This window comes from Rosa chinensis, chromosome 1 (assembly GCF_002994745.2).
Source record: "Rosa chinensis cultivar Old Blush chromosome 1, RchiOBHm-V2, whole genome shotgun sequence".
NCBI lineage: Eukaryota > Viridiplantae > Streptophyta > Magnoliopsida > Rosales > Rosaceae > Rosa > Rosa chinensis.
The window spans coordinates 43,602,347-43,626,009 of NC_037088.1; the positions used below are offsets into that span (position 1 = coordinate 43,602,347).

Consider the following 23,663-nt stretch of genomic DNA (forward strand, 5'->3'; position numbering starts at 1 on the left):
AGCAAGATAAGCACCAATTCAACCCACAAAAAATTGACGAATAATTAGAGGGGTGAAGAGAGAATTAAACACAAGTAGTACTAAATTTGACTAAACTAACCAAGGAGATGAAAAATCAAAATAAAAAAAATAACAACTAAACAAAGAAACAAGAGATAAAAGAAAAAGAAAAATAAAAGTATGCTAAAAGTGACCCAAAATGCCAATTACCAAGGGATTAAGATCCGAAGACCCTAATCCCCGGCAACGGCTCCATTGACTTGGTTCATAAACTCTTCGCAAGCATACGAATCGTTGTCAAGTAAGGGAAGTAATTGGACCTTAGTTTATCGTACCTCGGGGATTAGGTGTTGGACCTAACCAAGATAATTGGCAGTAGGATACTAAAAGCACACAAGAAAAATAAAAATTAAAATAAGACTATAAACAATCAAGGCACCAAGTCTTGGCAATGCTCGGCTTAGCTCACACCAAGCCTATTCAAAGCCACTAACTTGTAGCCTCAAGATGGGTATACACAAATGAGTCAATGGATTTAATGTTTGAGAGTGGATTTGAACTTAACAAAAAGTAATAAAACGTAAAGCGATTAATAAAAATGCAAGGAAATTAAACTAGAAAAGTGTGAACAATATAATGGGAATGTCGGGTGCTAGGGAGGTTCCTTTACCCAAATCTCACGTGTCGGAAGCTAATCTAAAGTAGATGCAAATTTCCTACTTTGGCGGTAGTCGTATCCAAGGCGGTTCAAGGCTCAAGGACTGAAATTCCCTTTCATGGTATTCCTACTCCGGTTCAAGGGTCGTAGGAACTCACTTGGCATGAATTAGAGCCGGTTCAAGGGTCTCTAATTCACATCAAGAGGCCTAAAGATCGAGGAATTAGACTACTAAGCGACCCGCCCCCGCATTCACGCAACGGGTGTAAATCACCATGCTTATAACCCCTCGAATACGAAATTGAAGGTTTCTAGCTTAGGAATTAGAGGGGTTCAAGCCTCTAACTCCATCCTAGACATGCTCAAAATACACACCCTAGAGTTGACTAGGCTTCTAGACATGCATTTTAACCCAACAAAAATAGATATAAGCATCCATCATATGAAAATTGCATCATTACATTAAAATAAGCATCTTTTACACAAGATTTGGACTAGGGCACACAACCCTAGCCCCCAACAAAAAATCTACTCACTACCCATCATTAAACAAACATCAATATATATAATTTAAAGAGGAACAAAGTGAAGAGAAGTAGGAGTAACAAGAACAAGCCACAAATTGCTATAAAACAATTATGGCTAGCATTGATTTATGGCTCCCCACTTTTACCCAAATTTAATGGTGATGAAGTTCTTGATGCTTGGGCTTCCCCCTTGAAATTTGTGGAATTGATGAGAAGATGAAATCTTAGTGAAGTAGATCTTGGTGAGGTGAAGTGGATCTTGGTGAGGAGGGAAGAAAAGATGAGAAGGAAGAGATTTTGGTGAGGTGACGATGGATTTTGGTGAGGTGAAGTGGATCTTGGTGAGGTGGGAAAATCTCGGTGAGGAGGAAAGAAAATCTTGGTGAGGAGGGAATTTGTGGTGAGGTGAGATTTCGGTGGGAGAAGAAGAAAAAGAAATGGGATAATTGGAAAATATATGGGTCTGGGCGTGAGTGATAAGAAGAGAGGCAAATGGGGTTAATTATATGTGGTGTCTGTGACAGAGGAAGAAGAGAGAGATAAGGGCTAGCTGGCCAACAATGGTGTGCTGACGTCATCATGACGTCAGCAAAGTGAAGATGACATCAGCAAAGTGAAGATTTTTTTTTTCTTTTCCTTTTCCTTTTCTCTTTTATTTTGTTTTGCTTTCTCTCTCCTTTTTTTCTTCTTCTTCTTCTCTCTTCTTTCTTCTCTCGTCGCCATGCACTTCCACACATACTCTAGGAAGCAATTGAATTCCACTCCCTTGATGACATTAACCACGGTTGACCCGCATTGATTATTTCATCTTTTTGTCGGAAACTCCAATTTGCTCCAATTTCGCACCATTTTCTCTCGTTTCCGCAATTCCGCTTATTTTCTACAAAGTAAATAAAAATGAATTAATTACATATTAATTGACATGAGGATTAGCTTAATTCTAGTGTTTTAAATCTAATTACACGCATATAAATGCGTATAATCAGGGAGTCATAAATATTATCAAAACGCTCCTCGAGTGAAACCCACATTTTTCTAGGATCTTCTTCATTTAGGTACTCGAATTGAAGAGACTCGTTCAAATGAGGTCTCATCAGAATGATTGGTTTGGCACATTGGTCTCCAAAGTATCTGAGGCGTATTTGGTGAGCACATTAGTAGTACGCTTTTGGATCACAAATAGGAACCCTTGTGCTTTGAGGTGATTTCAGACATTGCAAATCCATTTGTGATATCCAATGCCCGTTGTGTCCAATGGAGTAAAATTAAGCTTATTTAAGTTTGACATCCTGAAAGGAAAAACAAGTGCAGAGTCAGTTTATGAGCTTAAAAGCTAACCACAAAAACAATATGAATTTCTGAGCATAATCTACCAAGAAATTCTATTTCCAAGAGATATTGAATTAGATGGAATCATTTATGGGGCTATGAGGCTAACGGCAGATTTTCTGTTTTGGTTGTTCTAGAGTTTTTGGCTATTGATTTATGATTAGGGCTTCGTACTGATAACCTATTGTAGAATAAGAAAGTTTGAGAGAATATTGAGATCCTTTGATTGATAATATGAGATTTATATAAAATATTACATGTACAATTTCTTGAGTTACAAAGTATCCTAACCAAATATGGATTAGAATATCTAGAATATTCTACCCTATTGCAACTAGAAGAAGTAATTATGTTTGTACCAGACACACACAAATTGGGTTTCCTTCAACAAAAATAATACAATCTTCCTTCTTAATATTTCCAAACAAAAGAATAAGTATATCTATGAATTTATTTATTTTGACAAAAATATCTATGAGTTTGTAAAAACTAGTATTATCTTACTAAAAGAAATGCCTAAATAAGGAGGGTTGTGCACTTTTTAGTCTTGCTATCTTCTATGTTAATATAGCTCAGTACAATGTAATAGGGGCAACACACCTACCAATGAGGAGTGCATTTGCGTCTTCTAAATTGCACGGTTGAACCGGGGATCGGTGTTCATTGATAATTTGGTATTGAATCGTATCATGCATTGTAACCTTTATTAATAATAAAATATTCCTTTGAGAAAAAAAAAAGAAAAAAAAAAGAATAATAGAAAAGAACAGCAACGTGAAAATGAATCTGGACAAGTGGAGGGCGGTTTCTCTCGAAACCCTAGCACTGCAGCCATCATTGGGCAGCCTCCTCCATATGAGGATTGGAGGATCTCCATTGTTTTAGTGGTGCTAGTTGGTTTGCTTCGATTCGTGCCTCGACCCAACGGCGATTTTGGTTCTGGATCAGTAGGTGTCCTCTCTCTCGTCAGCTTTGGCGGACCTTTAACAACGGAATCAAGGCTGGGCTTCTGATACTTGCTTCAATTGAGGTGCCGCAGAGTGGTGGCTGGCTTCTGGTTTGGAGGCTGTTCGAAGGTTGATTTTGCTGGGTCGGCAAAGGCATGTTTGCCTTGTTGTGGTCAACGTCAGAGATGTAGAGGTGATCAGAGGTGGAGGTCGTGCTCTGACATGGTTGGGTGCCCAGTGATGGCTGGGTGTCCAGATCAAAATTGACAACTTTTTGGGTTGCCTTTGGGCCCAAGTCAGGATCCCTTAGAGCAAATGCACCCATGAACCAAGGGCAATTGCTGATTTGCCAATTAAATTGGTACTACCAATCCACTATTCATCCCAAATTGGCAACTGCCTCTTGCTTATACAATGCACCAATGAAGGGCAATTTGCCTGCCAATCCACTATTCACACTTCAAATTTGAATAATTCATTAAACTTATAATTTAATTAACTAAACAATTAATAATTAGATTAATCATACAATGTTAATTTAATAAAAAAATAATGCATAAGTTTTAAAAAAAATAAAATTATATATCAAGTATAAATAATTAAATATCGTTCCCGGAAAAAAAAAAGTTATCGTTATGATAAAAAAAAAAAAAAAATATATATATATATATATATATGACAATTGATAAGATTATCGACCAATCTTCATTTACCATGTGTCGACTTTAGATACCTTTTTCTTACAAAAAATATATATGATTTCTGATAAGATAATTGCCCAATTTTCATTGGACACGTGTCAACGTCAGATATCGTTATCTTCTGAAAATATATCTATGATATGTGATAAGATTTTCAACCTATATAAACGTGACACGTGTACTTATCTTAACTTTTTATCTTTCAATTTTGGTAATAAATAAGCTTCAGACTCCATTCTCTGCTCACACATTCCTCTTATTCTACACCTACATTTCTTTTGAAATCTATCATCCATCTCATTTCTTCTTTTTCCGATGGAAGATTTGAACAAATGGTTGTTAGAAAAGGAGCGTGAAAATATGGAAGAGCTCGAGCGGATTCAACCTACAAACTCTCAAGCAGCTACAATGGTGGCGCAATATCAATTATCGGAGACACCTAGAGGGCGTGGTTCAAGACCTGACCGTGCCCCAAATGTCGAAAGACATAGAGAAGTCCGAGGTCATTTTCTCCTACAGGATTATTTTGTTGAACGTCCAGTGTACGACGAAGCAGGCTTTCGAAGGAGGTACATAATGCAAACACATGTCTTCCAACGCATAATGGAGGATCTTTGCAACCTCGATAGTTTTTGGGGGCAAAAATCAGATGCCACTGGAAAAATGGGATTGCTTCCCGAACAAAAAATGACAGGTGCCCTGAGAATGCTTGCGTACGGTGCAGTTGCTGATTAATGTGATGAAATCACTAGAATGGGAGCTTTTACGGCGCTGAAAAGTCTGAAGAAGTTCTGTATACAAGTCGAGTTTCTTTGTGCTGGGTGGTTCCTTCGTCCTCCAAATCCTGCTGACTTACATATGCTTCTCAATAGAGGACAACGCCGTGGGTTTCCAAGCATAATCGGAAGCATCGATTGCATGCATTGGGAGTGGAAGAATTGCCCAACTGGCTGGGCTGGAGCTTTCTCGGGTCGAAAGGGTAGACCAACTATTATTCTTGAAGCAGTGGCGTCTTACGATACGCATATATGACATGCTTTCTTTGGAACTCCTGGAGCTGAAAATGACCTCAACGTTCTTAGTGCATCTAATGTGTTTGAGCGTGTCATAGGTGGAACTGCTCCTCTGGTTGAGTTTGAGGTCAATAACAAAAGGTACACTAATGGTTATTACCTTGCTGATGGAATATACCCGAGGTGGTCAACTTTTATCAAAACAATATCGAATCCCAGAACAGAAGAAGAGTAACACTTTTGCAAAAAACAAGAGGCTTACCGCAAAGATGTGGAAAGGTGTTTTGGTATCCTCCAATCTAGATGGGCCATACTGCGTCATGGTGCTAGGTTGTTTAAACTGGAGGATCTTCGAGCCATCATGATAAGTTGTATCATTCTTCATAACATGATTATGGAGGATGAGTTTGTTGACGAAGAATTTGCGGAGCCTATAGAAGCTGATCTAATGAATCCAGCAATGGCAACCGTCTATGATCGGCCTGTGCATCCTGATACTGGAGAGGATATTCCTTTCGAACTAGTGGGGAGAGATGGACAAAATCTTCCTTCATTCGTGGATCGTGAATTTCAGGTAGAGTCAGCCTACCTCCACAAATGCCTACAAGATGATTTGGTGATGCACAACTGGAACATGGATGGTAACTAAATATGAACCACCTACAATTGATTAATTAGATTTGAATAAATGGTGGTTTGTAATTTTAAATCATGTATTCCATGTTTGTGTGCTTTATTAATATGTTTGGTTTTCTTTGTAATTTTAACCCATGTTTATCTATCTTTGAGAATAAAGTTTGGTTTGACATTAATAGAATATTGTCATTGCAGTTACAAACTTGTATTACTATTGTTATTGTTATGTTTATAATTTAATTTATTCAAAGCAAAAAAATTTTATTTCATAAAATTAAAATTACATAAGTGAAATTTAAATTACATTAAAAAATAAAACTTGATTTCCTAAACAACATTTAAATTTAGTCGAATTGGGGTATGTAGCAACCGCTACTACCAGCATCGGACATTGTTTTTGCTACGATATCACCCTTCTTCTTTTTCCACCAAGCCTTTGATTGTGGTGTCATGGAATTAGTTCCATGGCCATAATTCTTGCATCTTCTTTTGCCTCTTCAAATTCAAATACCTTCTTTGTGTGAGAGGCCATTTTTCATTTCTTTTCTTCACTAGCTCAACAGAAGCTTGGGTTGATTCGGCCATGGCTTGAATAGCAAGAGCCATACTTTCAGCTGCATCTTGCGCCTTCTTTCCTTTCTTCTTTGCTTCTTTGGCTCTCTTTTGTCCCATTGGTCTTGGCATGGAGCTTGATGGTGTCTCCAAAACGATATCATCATCCAACTCAATTGGAGACTCATTTTCAGAGGCAGTAGCTGTCGAATATGATGCCGGTGGTTGAGGATTAGATGGTGGATCAACAAAATACGGGTGGTACTTAACTTTCTCCCAACATTCAAATTTATCAAATTTCTTGGGATATTTTTTCATGAAGATCCCTTGAGTTTGATTCATCTAAACAATGACAATGAAGCAATAAAAATCAACCAATAAAAATAAAATATTTGTAAGAGACAAATTTAACTTAAAAACATAACTAATAGAGAAAATAAGAAAAAAACCCAAAAAATGAAGCTCCTTTTAAGGGAAACCCAATCATATGATTTCTTTTAATCTACACCCATTCACATAATTAAACCTACCGTATAGGTTTTAAGTCTATAATTAAGTTTTTTTCTCTTTTTTTAGTTTGACTATTTTACCCTTCTCGTCGAAGAAGGAAAAAATTCCTCAAATATAGGTGTTTTTTTTTTTAATTTAAATATGGCATCAGTTATAAACACAAATTAGAATTTAATATCATCAATTTATTTTTCCTGATTTAAAAACGATTACTTGCCTTAATTATTGCATATCTCTCCCTTTTTTATTTGACCTATATATTTGCCATTTTTTAGTAGATATGTTTATGTAGATAATCCTATTATTAAATATGTCAACGTGATCAATTGCCTTAATTATTGTATGTAACTGATGCCATATTTTAGGAGATATGTTTGTGTAGATATTCCTTATTTAAAAAGATTAATGGTCTTAATTATTGTATATCTCTTCCTTTCAGATTTGATCTTTATATTTGCTATTTTTAAGTAGATGTGGTTGTGTAGATATTGCTATTAGATTTCGTAGATTTCTCAATCTGATTAAACATCCTTTTGTGGAGGTATTCCTATCATGTAGTGATTAAACATCCTCTCACCAAGGTATGTCATTTTGCTTTTTTTTTTCTTCCCTTTTTTTGAATGAAATTTGATTCCCCATTCCAATAGGCGTAGGTATAGAATCAATATTCCATGTTCATTAATTTTTCATAATGGGGTCCATGTTATTGTAGATGATGGAGGGTGCAATCAGATCAAGCGCACTTCAGTAATTTCAGCCCTTAACTTGTCAGTCATAACACGTCCAAACTTGAGAAGGTCGCACCTAAATTCCAGGTGGGTGTACTCTTTAGCCATCAAAATTAACTTGTAGTATCTATTGAGAAACAAGAAGATGAAACAAAACCCTGCAATCAAGAACTTGTATAGTCTATCATACCTACTCAATATCAAAAACCTAGAACCATCACAAAACAAATACCTCTTCGTCAGGAGCACACACACCTTTTGAATAGATAGCAATCACAATACTCATCAACCGTACCAACCGGATATGCTGTCGAACACAGGCAACCCACCAACCTCTGATTGTGCAATCCATTTATATCACAAGCTTGTAGAGATATTGACACCATCTTTGAATGTGCAGATTACACTTTTCAATGTGAAGTTACGTAACCTCCAACCCAGAGGAGAATTATCAATTGCTGAAATCAAGGGTTGAGTAATTCTGGGGGACGTCTATGGGCAGCCGTTTCATGATCGACTTCCATCAGCAACATTACTGGATTTTATTATCAATCCTATTTAATAGGTGAATGAGAATTTGAAAGTGGCAGATTCAGTAATTCTTAACAACATTGGGTTTTATTATTTAGTCTATTTAATAGGTTTTTTATTTTGCATAAATCTAATTAATTGGTTTGGGTGTATATTAAAACACTCTTATGGATGGGTTTATTCTAAAAGAGGTGTGTCAATTTGGGTGTAGAATCAAATTCCCCTAACTAATAATAATAATAATAATAATAATATAACAATTAATAGTATTGGGGGAAAAATCAATACCTCGTCCATCTTATTGGTGCCGCTATCTATACGATTACGGGAGGTCATTTGTGCATTGTGCCAATCTTTGAGAATTTTTTTCAACGTTCGAAACTGAGATTGGAGAGCTTGAGGAGTTCGGCTTGTAGGTGGACTTTGCCAATTTTGCACATAATCAACATGAACCTTTTCCCATAACTTGGAGGAGGTTATATGTTTCCCAGTGATCGGGCACACAGTCTTACGTGCCCATGAATCACACAATTGAATTTGCTCGTTGGTAGACCAATTGGTACCTAAATCTCCCATTGTTGGATGATAATTGAAAGAAATGAAGAGAAGATTGATGGAGGAAGAAGATGGAGAGGTAAAATTGTTGAAAATTTTGGTGTGAGAAATTAAGGTGAGGAACTAGGTATTTATAGAATTTTTGAAAAAAAAATTCAGATTATTTTTTTACCCCATTCAGATTATTTTTTAGGGTGAAAAAAATCTTACCGTTGTTAATTAATTACAGTCATTGGATCACATGATCCAACAGCCACAATTAAGTGACCGTTGCACAAAGGACAATTAAAAAAAAACAGTCGTTGGCAACACCCCATGTGGGTGTGGAGCCCACCACCAACGGTCGGGCAATCCATTTGCTGATCCTTGGTCATCCAACTGCCTGGGCAGGTGGGGCCCCCAAAAAACTGCAAATCAGTCCGGCAATTTATTGCCGCTGCATTCCACTTTTCCTTCTTTCTCTCCAATTAATCATCCAATTGGTATGCTGGTGCATTTGCTCTTATGGCCTGCTGCATTTTACCATCATTGATTTTGCGGAGGGCTCAAACCCTTGGGCCTATAGTTGCTTTGTTAGCTTATTTTGTCTAGAATAAATGCATATGCTAGTAAGAATATCTCTATGAGTCTTGTGGAAGTGTTTAGCTTTAGTGTACCACAATTGTGTGCTCGGCGTGTAACGTTAGGTAAACTAGATTGTCTGCAAGGCGAGGTGTTTTTATGTGGCATAGATTACTCTGAACAGAAGTGTTTAAACGGAGTAGTCTTCTGTACTACTCTTTATCTATGAACCGGAGCACACTATTGATATGTTCTATTTTATTAAAAAAAAAAATAGAAAAGAACAACAACAATAATAGAGCCTTTCTAATCATGGGATAGGGACCCAGCTTCCACCAAGTCACCAACAACCATGGAAAAAGTCTAGTGCACTCGAGAAGAATTGATAAGAAAGTGACAAGACAAAGGAGTTGAAAAAATAGTATGGGGTAAAAATGAATACATAGATCTAGAGAATGCAATGAACAAGATTTGTGAACTGAAGACAGAGTCTCACAGATATAGATGGAAGGAGAGAAAGGTAGAGTATGTGTTACGGGAGGTTCAGGGTTCATAGGGTCCTGGTTGATTCTGAGGCTTCTTGAGCATGGTTACTATGTCAATACCACTGTTAGATCAGACCCAGGTGAGCCACCTTCACAGTTTCACTTCCCTTGCTTTTATAATTGTGGATATTAATTAATTAGTTGATTTTTCGATCAAAGAACTAGGGGTTAATTTTGATTGAGCTGTTTGTTTATATCTGCATGCCAAATTATCTCTGGGTATGTTTTGATCATAATAAATATGAACTTTCCCTTATTCAAAAAAAATAATAATAAATATGAACTTTCCTTTTGTAAACCTGTAAAAGAAATTGAACCAAGTTTTAGATTTAATGCCTAGAAGTGAGTTATTGCTATGAATGTTCAAACCTTTGCCTTTCTGAAACATTTTTTCAGCATATTGGGATAAAAGGCCAATCGACAAGTTTTCATTATTGTTGAATTGTTCTGCCTCACACATAAAGAAGTCTTTATTGTTAGCACAAACTGAAGTTTGGCTCAAATTTACTGCTAGCTACTTACTTAGTGTGTACTTGAAAAGCAAATCATAACAATGATACTTTTTCAATCAGAACACAAGAAAGATGTAAGCTTCCTCACAGCTCTACCTAGAGCAGAAGAAAGGCTCCAAATTTTCAACGCAGACCTAAGCAATCCGGAAAGTTTCAATGCAGCCATCCAAGGATGCGTCGGAGTGTTCCATGTTGCTACTCCAGTTGACTTCAAAGACAAGGAACCTGAACCAGTAGTGACCAAACGATCAGTCGATGGAGCCCTTGGTATCCTCAAGGCATGCCTATATGCAAAAACAGTGAAACGAGTTGTGTACACTTCTAGTGCATCTGCTATTCAATTTAACAAGGAGGATGTGGAAGACATGGATGAGAGTTTTTGGAGTGACACAGATTACATTAAAGCTCTAAAGCCATATGGAGGATCATACGTGATTTCGAAGACATTGACTGAAAGAGCAGTTCTTGAATTTTCGGAGAAAAATGGATTGGATGTTGTGACAGTAATTCCTTCTTTTGTTGTTGGCCCCTTCATTTGTCCCAAGTTCCCTAGCTCTATTCGATCCGCATTGGCTCTGGTTTTAGGTATGTTTAGCATAAAATGACTAAAAACACTTCTGCTTTGGTTGCATGTCCAAAAAGAACTAGCACTAGTATATCCTATACAATTTCTATTTGTGCAAACGATCTACTTTAATTGCCTTCTGTTAAACTTGGGGGCTTCAATGGCATACAATGTGCTTCCTTGAAGTTGTAAACAACATTGCATGCATCCAAGAAGTCTGTTTTAACAATGCAATTAAACTCGTATTTTCAATACTACCGGATATAATGTTAGGCCTTAGGATAAGCAAACACCTAATATAATATATATCAGGCTGTTTTGAATCAACTATAACAACATTTTCAGACAACTCATGAGTTTAGTACATTCTTACTTAAAATCGATGTTAGGAATAGATGTTTGACGTCTCCAATTTCATCAAGGTTCCTTATTTGGTGAAGTATCTTTTTAATCCGTAAGAGTTTATATCATTCCAAGTTAGCCTGTTGGAGTCGGCAAATTTGGATATGCTCTCTTTTCATGGATTAGTAAAGGATACTGCACATTTAAAATGACAAACATGAAAATGAAGGATCTAAAATCCAAATCTATAATAATTAAGAATTTATTTGATTCTGAAGTCCTAACCACACGTCAAAAAGCTTCTTTGACATCTATACTTAATGCAGGTAACAGGGATGAATATCCTATTCTTATCAATTTATCAGTGGTACATGTGGATGATGTCGTCAGAGCGCACATTTTCCTTTTTGAACATCATGATGCAAAAGGGAGATACAATTGCTCATCAAATGTCATAACAATTGAAGAGATGGCCAAGTTCCTTTCTGCCAAATTCCCCGAATTTCAAATACCCTCAGTAGAGTAAGTTAACTGTTCTACTTCATATTACTTCAATCTCTCTTTTTGCAATGTATTTAGTCTTGCATCTATCTATGTTTTGCAGGTCATTGAAGGAAGTTAAAGGTCCTAAGATTCCTGGTCTGTCATCAAAGAAACTCTTGGATACGGGTTTCAAATTTAAGCATGGGGTTGATAAGATGTTCAGTGAGGCAATTCACTGCTGCAAAGAGAAGGGTTATCTGTAATTCTTAGGGCTGGGACTTTAGACCCAAAAAACCGAGGAACCGGTTCGAACCAATCCGAATTGGTCGATTCGGTTCGGTTTTCTATCATAAATTTAGCTATTTTGCTCCGGTTCGGTTCCCTATGCTAGCAGCCGGTTCGGTTCCGATTCCCATAATTAATTTCTCTCTTTACCCGAACCGAGAAGGTTTTACAATAATGTTGTATAATTTTCTTTGTTTAATGTTTACTGTCTGCTTGATGTGCCCACGAGCCCACCCATTCACATAAACATCTTTTTTGTTTCTCTCTGCATATGCCGCTTTCTTCTTTGATTAAATTATAAAACTCATCCTCTCTCCCCATCTTTTTGGTTTCTCTGCCGCACTTGCATCTTTGTTCTTTTATTAAACTATAAACTCATCCTCTCTCTCTCTGGAGTGTCGGCCACCCACCTCTCCCCTTCTCTTTCTCTATTCTCTTTCTTCTCTCCTCCTCCATTCTTTTTCAGTTTTTCTTCTCTCCTCCTCCTCCTTCCCTTCTTCGCCGCGACCTTTCTTTTTCTTCTCTCTTCCTCCTCCTCCTTCACTTCTTCTTCAATTCTTCGTACCAATTATTTCAGTCTTATAGAGGTTGGGATTCAAATAGAGTTAGATCATATTCAAGCATAAATGGAACCGAAAAATCGTGAAACCGAATCGATCCGTGTCGGTTCGGGTTTTGCTCGATTTTAGACTTTAGAAATCATCAAACCTACCCGAATTTTGCCCCGTCAGTTCGGTCTCGGTTCTTGTTTTTTTTTTCCGGCAAACCTGAACTGTCCCAACCCTAGTAATTCCCATCTAGCATTATAAGGTATATGGTCATATGCATATATGTAAACTTTAATACATTACCGGTACAATCATTCCCAATTTGGTTGGGAAAGGAACTTTTCTGGTTTAATATCAATAATGTAGAAATAAAATGATATGATATGGTTATTAGGGGTGGCTGAAGATGACTAAAAAGAAACTAAATGCAAATATCACGTTCATCATTCTAATAGGTTAAGGCTTGTCTTTTTAGGCACAAAGAATCCTCATGAATGATCGTTAAATTTAGTCATATAGAGTCATTCTCAAAAAAAAAAAAAATTTGTCATATAGAGCACCCTTTCTTTCCGTGAGGCAATCAAATAGGGAAAAGTGAATAAGTGATATTTCAAGTTCAGTACTGAGCATTGGGTCTGTCATTGACAGTGTGGGCACATTATCAAATTCAGATGCAAATTTTGTAATAAACATTAGTGAGAGTCTTTTTATTTTGTTTTTGAACAATTATGTTCACCTAGTCAATGATTTTCTACTCAGCTGTATTCAATTACCGTTGAATCTAAATTCAATGGTGGAGAATACTAATGGAAATAAATAAATTCCAACCACATTATTATTTCCATCATATGATTTAGATCCAATGACAATGGAGCACAACATGAAATTCATTGAGTAAGTGAACATAACTCTATTTTTGAATAAGGATATTATACAATTCAAATTTTGATGTCTCTTGAGGGGCCAAAAAAAAAGTCTGGTGTTAATGCACTTTTCTCTTTTTGTTTTTTATGTTCAAAAATAAAAGTCTGGTGTTAATGCCCTTCTATCTTTTTTGTTTTTTATGTTGTCGGATTTTGATAAGAGCAACGTTCACGAATTTACGTACGTGTTTAAGGATATCTCTATCTGTGTTTAGCCCAAACTCTAGGTTACTTGACCTAGTGGTAATAGGGTTACATTAGAAGGATTTCGATTCCTATTCAATGTAGATTTACTTCCCTTGTACGATTCAGATTCTATGCATTGTAATCCTCTATATAAAGAGGCCCCTATTATCAATGAGAATATACAGCAAATCCCTCTCAATTTCTGATTCCCTAAAACACGTTATCAGCACGAGCTCTAACCCTAGCCCTAAGAACCAAAAACCCTAAATTCCCCGCAGCTGCCCCTACAGCGACCTCGCGACATCCCCGCAACATCCTCACGGCCTCGCAACATCCCCGCAACAGTCCTCACGGCATCTCCGCAGCGTCCTCGCCACATCCTCGCAGCGACCCTGCAGTATCACTGCACAGCCCAGCCAACAATTTTTCAGTCAAGAATTCCGGCATCTTTTCAAGGTAAACTTTTCTAAAAGTTCCCGTTTTTGAAGTTTTTCAATTTCTTCTTCTTTTTTTCGGGGACTTCCAGCATCCCTTCTTCTACCCCCCCCCTTTCTTCTTCATAGGGGAAACCAAAAGCCGAACTGTAGGGATTCTTGCTCACTCCAAGCTTGGAGCTTGTAGAGTCCTCCAAACTTAGAGTTTGTTGAGAAGAAAACGATCGACCACATACATCGTTGTTTCGATCTAATCCAAAACCACTCTTGAATCGGATTTTCTTGGAAGCGACTACGCTCAGAAAATCCCTAATTTCTTGGAAGCGACTACGCTCAGAAATTTAATAGTTTTTCGTGGTATAGCCTTTTTCGCTCCGAAACTAACCCTAATCTTGTGTTGTTTTTCAGTATGAGTAACCTGAACAAGTTGAACTTTGTTCCACTGGAGACAACTGCCGTTGGATACCATAGGTGGGTCCGAGATGTGCGCCAACATCTTAAGGCTGATGGATTTCTGGAAGCCATCCAAGTGCCTAGTCAAAACGTGCTCTCCATTGAGCAAGCTACTGTTGTTGAAGCAAAACAAGCTAAAGCTATCATTCTCATGACAAGGCACATGAATGACGCGCTCCAAAGTGAATACCTCAATGAGGAGGACCCAAGAAAGCTATGGGTTGAACTTAAGCAGCGATTTGGCAACGTTCGTGACTCCATTCTGTGATTTCAAGTCTGTGCTTGATTATAACTCGGAAGCTCTTCGTATCAAGTCTCTGATGGAGTTTTGTGGCCAAGCCATAACTGATACGATATTGATCGAGAAGACTCTCTCTACCTTCCCCGTCTCTACCCTGATGATTTCAAAGAATTATCGGATTGATGTGAAAGCAGGACGTATCACAAGATTTCATGAGCTCATCGGCGCCATGAACGTAGCTGAAAAGCACAACAATATTCTTGTGAAGAACTATAATGCTAGACCCGTGGGAACTAAGTCTATTCCGGAGTCTAACTATAGTCGCGCTCCCAAGGGAGGACGCAAGGAGTGAAACCCTAAGAGTAGGGACAATTCTGGACGTTCTAGTCCATATTCTCGCCCTAAAGAGGAAGGAAATCGCCAAGAGAGGCGTGCACGGAACAGTGGAGGTCAACGTGTGAAGAGAGAGAGAGAGGCGGAGCCTCCGGCTATGGTGGTGACGCCACCAAGAGTAATAGTCGTCCAAATCATGCACTAAAAGCATCTCGATCAAGGGAGCCTGACCATAAAGATGTTTGTCTTCGATGTGGATCAAGTGGACATTGGGCAAAGAAGTGTACTGCATCCCAGAATGTTGCAAACGCATACAAGACGTATCGTGAAGCAAGGGAGGAAAATTACATGGAACAAGAAGATCAAGATGGCTATCTCGATCTAAGGTTGGAAGACTACAAGGATTAAGACCCAGAAACTGGCGATTTTGATTAAGTCTTTTTATTTTCCAAGAGATGTAGGCAATTGCCATATTACTTTTGTAGTAGATGCCAATGATATTAGTCTTTCTTCAAAGTAGGCGTACTCAATGTAAGTGTGATGTCTAAGAAGGTTTTGAGATAAGTGGTACTTAAGCAAGCTTTGCTCCACCGACATCTCTCTACTCACCTGGTCACATTTACATTGGAATTTCCGAAAGGAGTTAGACAACTACCATTATTTTGCATTAACTAGTTTATTGGATTAGATTTTCTTTGGTTAAAGAAACGATGATGTAATTCCGTTTGGCTTATTAATAAAAGTTGAATTCTTTTCTTTATGACTCCTTTTTAATTATGAGCTTTTCTTTTAGGAATGGATGAACTTCAATGTCTTGCCGATAGTGCGACTACGCACACCATTCTTCTACAAAGGCAATTATTCTTAGAGATGTTGTCTACATATTCCTCTGTGACTACGATGGTTGGGCCATCAGGTTTAGTTCAAGGACATGGAATGGCCCAATTCCCATTGCCAAATGGCACCTTGATTAAAGTCACTGAAGCTCTCTACGCTCTTAAGGCAAATCGAACCTTATTGAGCTTTAAAGATATAAGAGCCAACGGATTCCATGCGGAAACGCATAATGAGAACGGAAAAGAGTTGCGATAAGAGAAGCTTATGTATCAATCTAGTGGACTTTATGTCACTACAATTAGACCAATTGAATCCAACAATGTGATAAGAGAAGGTCTCTTGGATTCTGACACATATTGTCTTTGGCATGACCGACTAGGACATCCTGGTCGTGATATGATGCTCTGTATACTAAAGACTTCACACGCACATCCATTCTTTAGAGTGAGAAGAAGCAAGAATCGAAAATTGATTCCTGGACTTAGCAAGACTGCAACAATTGCAGCATCTGGCGCTGCAGCCATCTTGGGGAGCCACAAGGCCGCCCAAGTCCCATGTGATGACGCCATCATTGGCACCAACCATGAGCATGACGCTATGGTTGTTCCTCCCCATGGCCATGATGCCATACATACTAATTCCCATGGCTCCAACGCCATGTTGGGAGATATAGTCACACACTTTGCTTCTAATAGCACTACAGACACGCAGGCCCAACCAAAATCCACAGTGGTTGCTTCTAAGGTCCCTTGCTCATTTTTCAAAGCCTGCTTCTTCGGGAAATTAGGACCGAGACCGTCCTATGCAAAGGATCCTAAAATACTCATTCCGTTCTTACAGAGAATCCAAGGGGATATCTGTGGACCAATTCAACCATCATGCGGACCTTTTAAATACTTTATGGTATTGGTTGATGCGTCAACACACTGGTCACATGTCGCGCTGTTGTCCACTCGAAATGCTGCTTATGCTAAACTCCTCGCCCAGATTATCCGTCTACGGGCTCACTACCCAGACCATCCAATTAAGTCAATTCGACTTGATAATATTGGGAGTTTACATCGAAAACGTTCGATGACTATTGCATGTCACTGGGGATTGATGTAGAGCATCCAGTTCCCTATGTTCATACCTAAAATGGTCTCACAGAAACCGCTATCAAACGACTACAGATGATAGCACGGACATTGGTTATGCGCACCAATCTCCCTGTTTCGGCTTGGGGATATGCAATATTGCATGCAGCGACGCTAATTTGTCTACGACCCATTGCAACCCAATCTTACTCTGCGTTACAGCTAGTGACTGGGTACTAGCCTGATATCTCGCATTTACGCATTTTTGGGTGTGCTATCTATGTGCCTATTACGCCGCCACAGCATACTAAGATGGGTCCACAACGACGAATGGGCATCTATGTTGGTTATGAATCTCCAACTATTGTCCGCTATCTTGAACCCTTGACAGGCGATCTCTTTACAGCTAGATTTGCGGATTGTCACTTTGATGAGACAGTCTTCCCATCATTAGGGGGAGATAAGAACACAGATGTTCAACAAGAACAATAGGAATTGTCGTGATCTATCCCTACTATGTCTCATCTTGATCCCCGTACCACACAGTCCGAACTTGAAGTGTGAAGAATAATCGAGCTCCAGAACATAGCAGACACTCTGCCTGATGTGTTTTCTGATGTTGCCAAAGTGACAAGATCACACATACCTGCTGCAAACGTGCCTGCAAGGATCGATGTCCCAAATACTGAACATCACGCCACTCCTGTGACACCAGGAAATGGTGCCATTGCCCAACATGGCAATGATGTGGCGTCTATGGCCGTAGGTCCCGCAAGGAAGGGCGGTAGACCAATTGGTTCAAAGGATACTCGCCCTAGAAAGAGAGCGAATGAGGCACAAACAAATCCTTTGATCATTGATACTCAAAATCTGTCCCATGAGAATATTTCGGATTATGGTTATGTCCAAGAGACATCATTAGGGGACGCCTCAATGTCAGAACCTATCCCTGAGAATGTAGAGATCTCTGTAAATTACACTAGTGTACATGGGACGTGGGAAAGAAACTCTATCATCATTGATGATGTATTCGCGTATTCAATGGCGCGTGAGATTATTAAGACCGATGACATCGAACCACGCTCCATTGATGAATGCCAACATAGAGTTGATTGGCCAAAATGAAAAGATGCTATCCAGGAAGAACTTGATTCTCTAGCGAAAAGAAAGGTATTTGGAAAAGTTGTATCAATACCGCCTAACACCAAACCAGTTGGTCACAAATGGGTATTCGTTAGAAAATGTAATGAGAGAAACGAGATTATAAGATACAAAGCTAGCCTTGTGGCGCAAGGCTTCTCACAACGCCCTGGAATCGACTACGAGGAGACCTATTCTCCCTTAATGGACGTCATTACGTTCCGCTACCTTGTTAGTTTGGTAGTTTCCGAAAAACTGAACATGCAGCTTATGGATGTGGTTACTGCGTATCTATATGGGGATCTAGATACGGAGATATACATGAAGATTTCAGATGGAATTCAGTTACCCAAATCAAGTGGCTCTAAACCACGGAGCCTTTTTGCTATAAGGTTGAAACGCTCACTATATGGATTGAAACAATCCGGACGGATATGGTATAACCGTCTAAGTGACTACTTGATTGGGAAGGGATATGTCAACAATGAACTATACCCGTGTGTGGTCATAAAAAGGACAAGTTCCGGATTTGCAATAGTAGCGGTTTATGTCGATGACATGAACATAATTGGTACCCTTAAAGAGTTAAGGGAAACCGCTGAACACTTGAAATCCGAGTTTGAGATGAAAGATCTTAGGAAAACACGGTTTTGCCTCGGTTTAGAACTTGAACACCTTAAAGATGGTATCCTGATTCATCAATCAGCTTATATCCAAAAGATGCTTAGGCGCTTCAACATTGACAAGATTAAGCCTTCAAGCACCCCAATGGTCGTCCGTAGTCTTGATCCAAAGAATGATCCATTTCGTCCAAAAGATGACGACGAAGAAGTGCTAGAGGCAGAAGTGCCCTACCTAAGTGCAATAGGCGCATTGTTGTACTTAGCACAATGCACAAGACCGGATATCTCATTCGTTGTGAACTTGCTAGCTAGATATAGCTCTAAGCCAACACGACGCCATTGGACTGGTGTTAAAGATATCTTTCGATACCTAAGTGGTACGATCGATATGAGCTTGTTCTATCCATACAAAGAGAAGATGGATTCGGACACATCAAGTGCCAGGGACGTCACACATGGTGAACCGTGTTCCCTCTCCCCATCCCAAAACGATATAAGTGTTTTGGAAGGTTTTGTTGATGCTGGGTACCTCTCTGACCCACACAAAGGTCGCTCCCAAACTGGCTATGTTTTCACCATGGGAAAGACCGCGATGTCTTGGAGGTCTACAAAGCAGACCTTAGTCGCTACCTCTTCGAATCATGCAGAGATTATTGCTCTTCACGGAGCAATTCATGAATGTATATGGTTTCGATCCATAGTTACGCATGTTCGAAGCAATTGTGATTTGAAGTCTACCACAGATGACCCAACGAGCATTTATGAGGATAATGCTGCTTGCATTGAACAAATGAAGCAAGGCTTACTACACCAATTTTTCAATCAGACGACAGTTTTTCACTATCGTCTGAGTATAAGGTTTGCTGTTGTCTATCTCAATGCCGTCTGATACATGAATCATACAATACTAGAAAACTGTCGTCTGATAAAATTTAGTACAACAGCAGTTACTACCCAGTCTGTTGTCTGAACACCACAAACAACAACAGCAATTTGTACCAGAACTCTTGTGCAAAGTAATTTCAGTTGGTAGACCCTGGAAGAATGTTGACGTGTAATGAATATTTAGAGAACATTGATTTGTACAAAAACTGTTCTTTGAATGAAGCTTGTAGATCAGCAATGTAATTGAATACTATTGTCTGACTTTGAACAAGACAACAGGAAAACTATTAAAGCTATTGTGTGTCATTGCTTCAGACAACAGTTTTTTCTTTCTTTTTTCTTTATGTTCGTTTGTTAGACAATGGTTTGCGATTGGTATTGAATTGTCTGAGATAGAAAAGAAGATATACACAATTGAACAACATATCCTTGATTCCAAAAACCATTTCATTCCATCAGCAGTATTCATCCTAACATTTACATAGGAATTAAGCTTGCCCAAGTGCCTATATCTATTTCATTAGCTTAACAAGCTTTCAAGTTTCATGAGCTTTACATGATAATAAAAAAAATACAATTTGCTCGATCTCCCAAGATAGCTGTAAGTAAAATCACTGCAAGCTTGAAGCCCATTCCTTTAGTATTGTACCACTAAGATAGTTGTAAGCAAAATCACTGCAAGGAAAGAAAAGTAGATGCAATTAATAAACTGTCAAGGTATTGAGAGCATCATGATCAAATACTAAAGCTCTTATAAAAAGTAGATGAGCACAAAATGTCAGTCCCTCAAAATTTCCTTGCATTATCTATTCCTCACAGTTTTCCCCAAGCCCTCATTCATAGAGGACACAACCTCAATTTCACCATTTCCCCCACAGTAATTGAACAAAGACTAAAATACTCATTAAATTAATCGCACATACAATGTACCTCATGTGAGGTACAAAAAAAGCAATAAAATCTAACCTCATACAGCTGTTCTCTAATTGCAAAAGCAATAGCAGGCTGCAATAAGAATTACTTCTTTTAGCACACTGAAAAGTGATCAAGGTTCCAACTTTGACACAAACCAAAAGCCTTAACCAAAATGCCTTGCATTTACTGATGAAAAAAAAAATTGCATTTGTTAAACAAGAATGATATAGAATGCAGCGACTTACACAATCTTCAGGGTCATGAACACCTAAATATGCACACAAGGTTTTAGCAAACTCCTCTAGATCACTTTCAAAGTTGTTCAAGTCCTGATACACACCAAAGTACATATGAGACTCAAGCTAACAACAGCAAGTATTCTTATGCTTTGATGAAACAAGAAACTGCTGAAGCTTTACCCATAGAAACTGGTCCCAGATAAGAGTATGGTTTACGCGAAGATCAAGCTAATAACAAAACACCATCAGAATCTTCAATTAACCCAAAAAAGCATTGAAAGATAGCAATCTAACTGCTAAACAAAATAAGAAATCTCTGATATATCAAGCAAGCTAAACAAAGAACTAGACATTGCAGACATGAAGTTAAGGTGAGATGTAAACCAGACCATAAAAACCAGAATATGGACGTTTATATGCCTTCGAACTTCAAGTAAGAGATACAAAACATGTACATGACATGAAATTGAACTCATTGACCTCAAGGCCAGAGAGTTTCAGAGAAAGTAGAGTTCCAGGTACCTCCTGGCAGACCAGATGGGATAGCTTCTCCACTTGAGTTGCCAATTTTCTCACTGCAAACACAGACTATTTATCAGTGTATCACAAAATCCAAAATCAGAACTAAAACCCCTTAATGAAACCCTAAATAAAACCCCTTAAGAAAATTATACATATATGTATCCCTTATTCATTCCAGAATTACAATTACAAGAACACCAAAGCAAATTTACAATTGAATGACCCTACCTCCAGGCAACCTTTAATAAAGCTTATACCCATACTCCAACAAAGAGCATATAACACTCTAATTGTTAAACAACTAGCCAACTTGTCTTACTTTAATTATTAACAAACAATTGAACAATTGAGCTAATTTGTCTCACGAAGTCCAAACAGAACGTCATCATCTCAACAAGAAATAAAGACCTAGCAACATCTTCATACAAGCTTTCCAACGTAATCTACAATCACCACACAGCAATCTCATTCAAGTATCAAAAAAATTCCAACTAAGTTAATTAAGCCTTCAGTAACAATTCTCCAATGTCCATAGAACCCAACTTATTCCAACTCCAACTCTCAATCAACAAACCAACTATAATTAAATCAACTGATGAACTCAAAACATGATTATAACTGATGAACTCATCTGCACCAAAATTTGAACTAGTTTACGAAACTATTATCACTCAAAATTAGTATTTGAACTAGATCACAGATGCAAACAGAACACAGTTGAGAAGAGATTGTAGTCGCAAAGAGAGGAGAGGAAGATGCAGGTCAAAGAAAAAATAAACAAAAACCAACTAAAGCTATCAAATGACCACGTCACACACGATCAGGTTGCCAATTGGGGGATATCAGGATGGCTTGAGAGCGCACTGCACAAAAGGAAAGAGAAAAACACTCAGCATTTGTATGTACAATGATCTCATACAACAATTAACACAGCTAAAATGGATTCACAAAATTGATAACAAACAAAATCAAAGTTGGCATTAATCAAAATCCAAAACTTACGTTGGAGTACGCAGCAGATCTGAACTTCTTGATTCCACCGTTGGGTTGAACATCTTCAATGTTGTATATATCTGAGAGGTGCTTCGTAGAATAAGATTTACAACTGCTAGACTTTTTACCACCTTTAGACTCCATTAGAACATTCAGTCGTACCTAACAAAATTCCACATTCAGTCGTAAACTGAATCCGCTCCCCAAAATTCCACACTCAAATCCCTAACAAGATCAATATAACTCTAATATACACGATTAAACAATAAATAAAGATCATATCAAAAATTAACAATTTTAGGGGAAACAAGAACTCACTGGTATGAAATTACAGAACCCAAAATCCATAATCAACAATCCAAGGATTCCAAGCCAAACCCACTATCAATAGGAATAATTAAGCAAGCGAAGGAAAAAACAACTTGAAAAATAGTACCGTGAAGAGAGTCGAAGCTCTGAGAAGGGAAGAGAAATAGGGGTACCAATCGGAATCAGAAATGCGCGGACAAAGAGCCTCACCGAGCTTGGAGACGGCTTTGCGGAGAATAAGGCTGACGAAAGCATGGTCGAGCTGAGATCGAGTGGGACTGTGGGACGAAGACTGCAAATCTGAGCGGAGGAGAAGTCTTTTCTCTCGGCGGCGAGTTCGGTTGCGAAGAGAAGAGATTGAAGCCGGTTTAGGTTATCGTCGACTTGCATATATTCAAATCTGGAAAAGACACCAGCTTGGCTTTTGCATAGTTAATCGAAGGCAGGGGGTGAGGGTTTGGGTTTTTTTTTCTCTATTTTTGGTGGAGACTGAGAAGCAAAAAAAAAAAAACATAGAAGAAGAGAAGAATGGAGAGTTGATCTGGACTCTAGAGAGATAAGTTAGAATTTGGCGTTAGTTTCTAGGAGGGAAATTAGAATTTGGCTAAAAATTTGAGTCAATTAACTAGCGCGCCAGCATATTGAACCCTAAAACTCAGACCACATCAATTTCAGTACATTGTTTGAAAGAGAGTAGCACAATAGACAACTAAAAAACTGTTGTATGAATCAGAACAATCAGACAACATCTTTCACCAGGCATTGACTTAAAAGATATCAGACAACAGACACCTAAAATAAAATAAAACAGTGTGTGACTGAAAATAATCAGACAACAGCAAAAATAAACCATTGTATAAATAAACCTTGGACAACATCACATAATAACTGTTGTCTGAATTGACTCATTCAGACAACATCAAAAAAATCAACCATTGTCTGAAATGCTTTTGCACAAGAGCCAAGAAAAAACTATTGTTGGATTCAAAAACTTAGACGACATAATATTTCTTGCTATCGTCTGAT

The 23,663-nt window shown here is 38.2% G+C and overlaps 3 protein-coding genes across 3 annotated transcripts; 2 read left to right on the plus strand and 1 right to left on the minus strand.

Annotated features, from left to right (window-relative positions):
* Positions 1 to 4,915: 4,915 nt before the first annotated feature.
* LOC112167415 lies at positions 4,916 to 5,824 on the plus strand. The gene is made up of 3 exons (XM_024304433.1): positions 4,916 to 5,141; positions 5,274 to 5,358; positions 5,479 to 5,824. Exons 1-3 carry the CDS (start codon positions 4,916 to 4,918, stop codon positions 5,822 to 5,824), a joined length of 657 nt encoding a protein of 218 aa, XP_024160201.1.
* Positions 5,825 to 6,094: 270 nt separating this feature from the next.
* Positions 6,095 to 8,500, minus strand: LOC121051922. The gene is made up of 2 exons (XM_040515546.1): positions 8,421 to 8,500; positions 6,095 to 6,705 (listed from the first exon to the last, which is right to left on the minus strand). The coding sequence occupies exons 1-2, from the start codon at positions 8,466 to 8,468 to the stop codon at positions 6,268 to 6,270; spliced, it is 486 nt and encodes a 161-aa protein (XP_040371480.1). The 5' UTR covers positions 8,469 to 8,500; the 3' UTR covers positions 6,095 to 6,267.
* A 1,140-nt stretch (positions 8,501 to 9,640) lies between these two features.
* On the plus strand, positions 9,641 to 12,211 carry LOC112176963 (vestitone reductase). Its single transcript, XM_024315111.2, has 4 exons — positions 9,641 to 9,873; positions 10,366 to 10,890; positions 11,539 to 11,734; positions 11,817 to 12,211. The coding sequence occupies exons 1-4, from the start codon at positions 9,753 to 9,755 to the stop codon at positions 11,956 to 11,958; spliced, it is 984 nt and encodes a 327-aa protein (XP_024170879.1). The 5' UTR covers positions 9,641 to 9,752; the 3' UTR covers positions 11,959 to 12,211.
* The last annotated feature ends 11,452 nt before the right edge of the window (positions 12,212 to 23,663 follow it).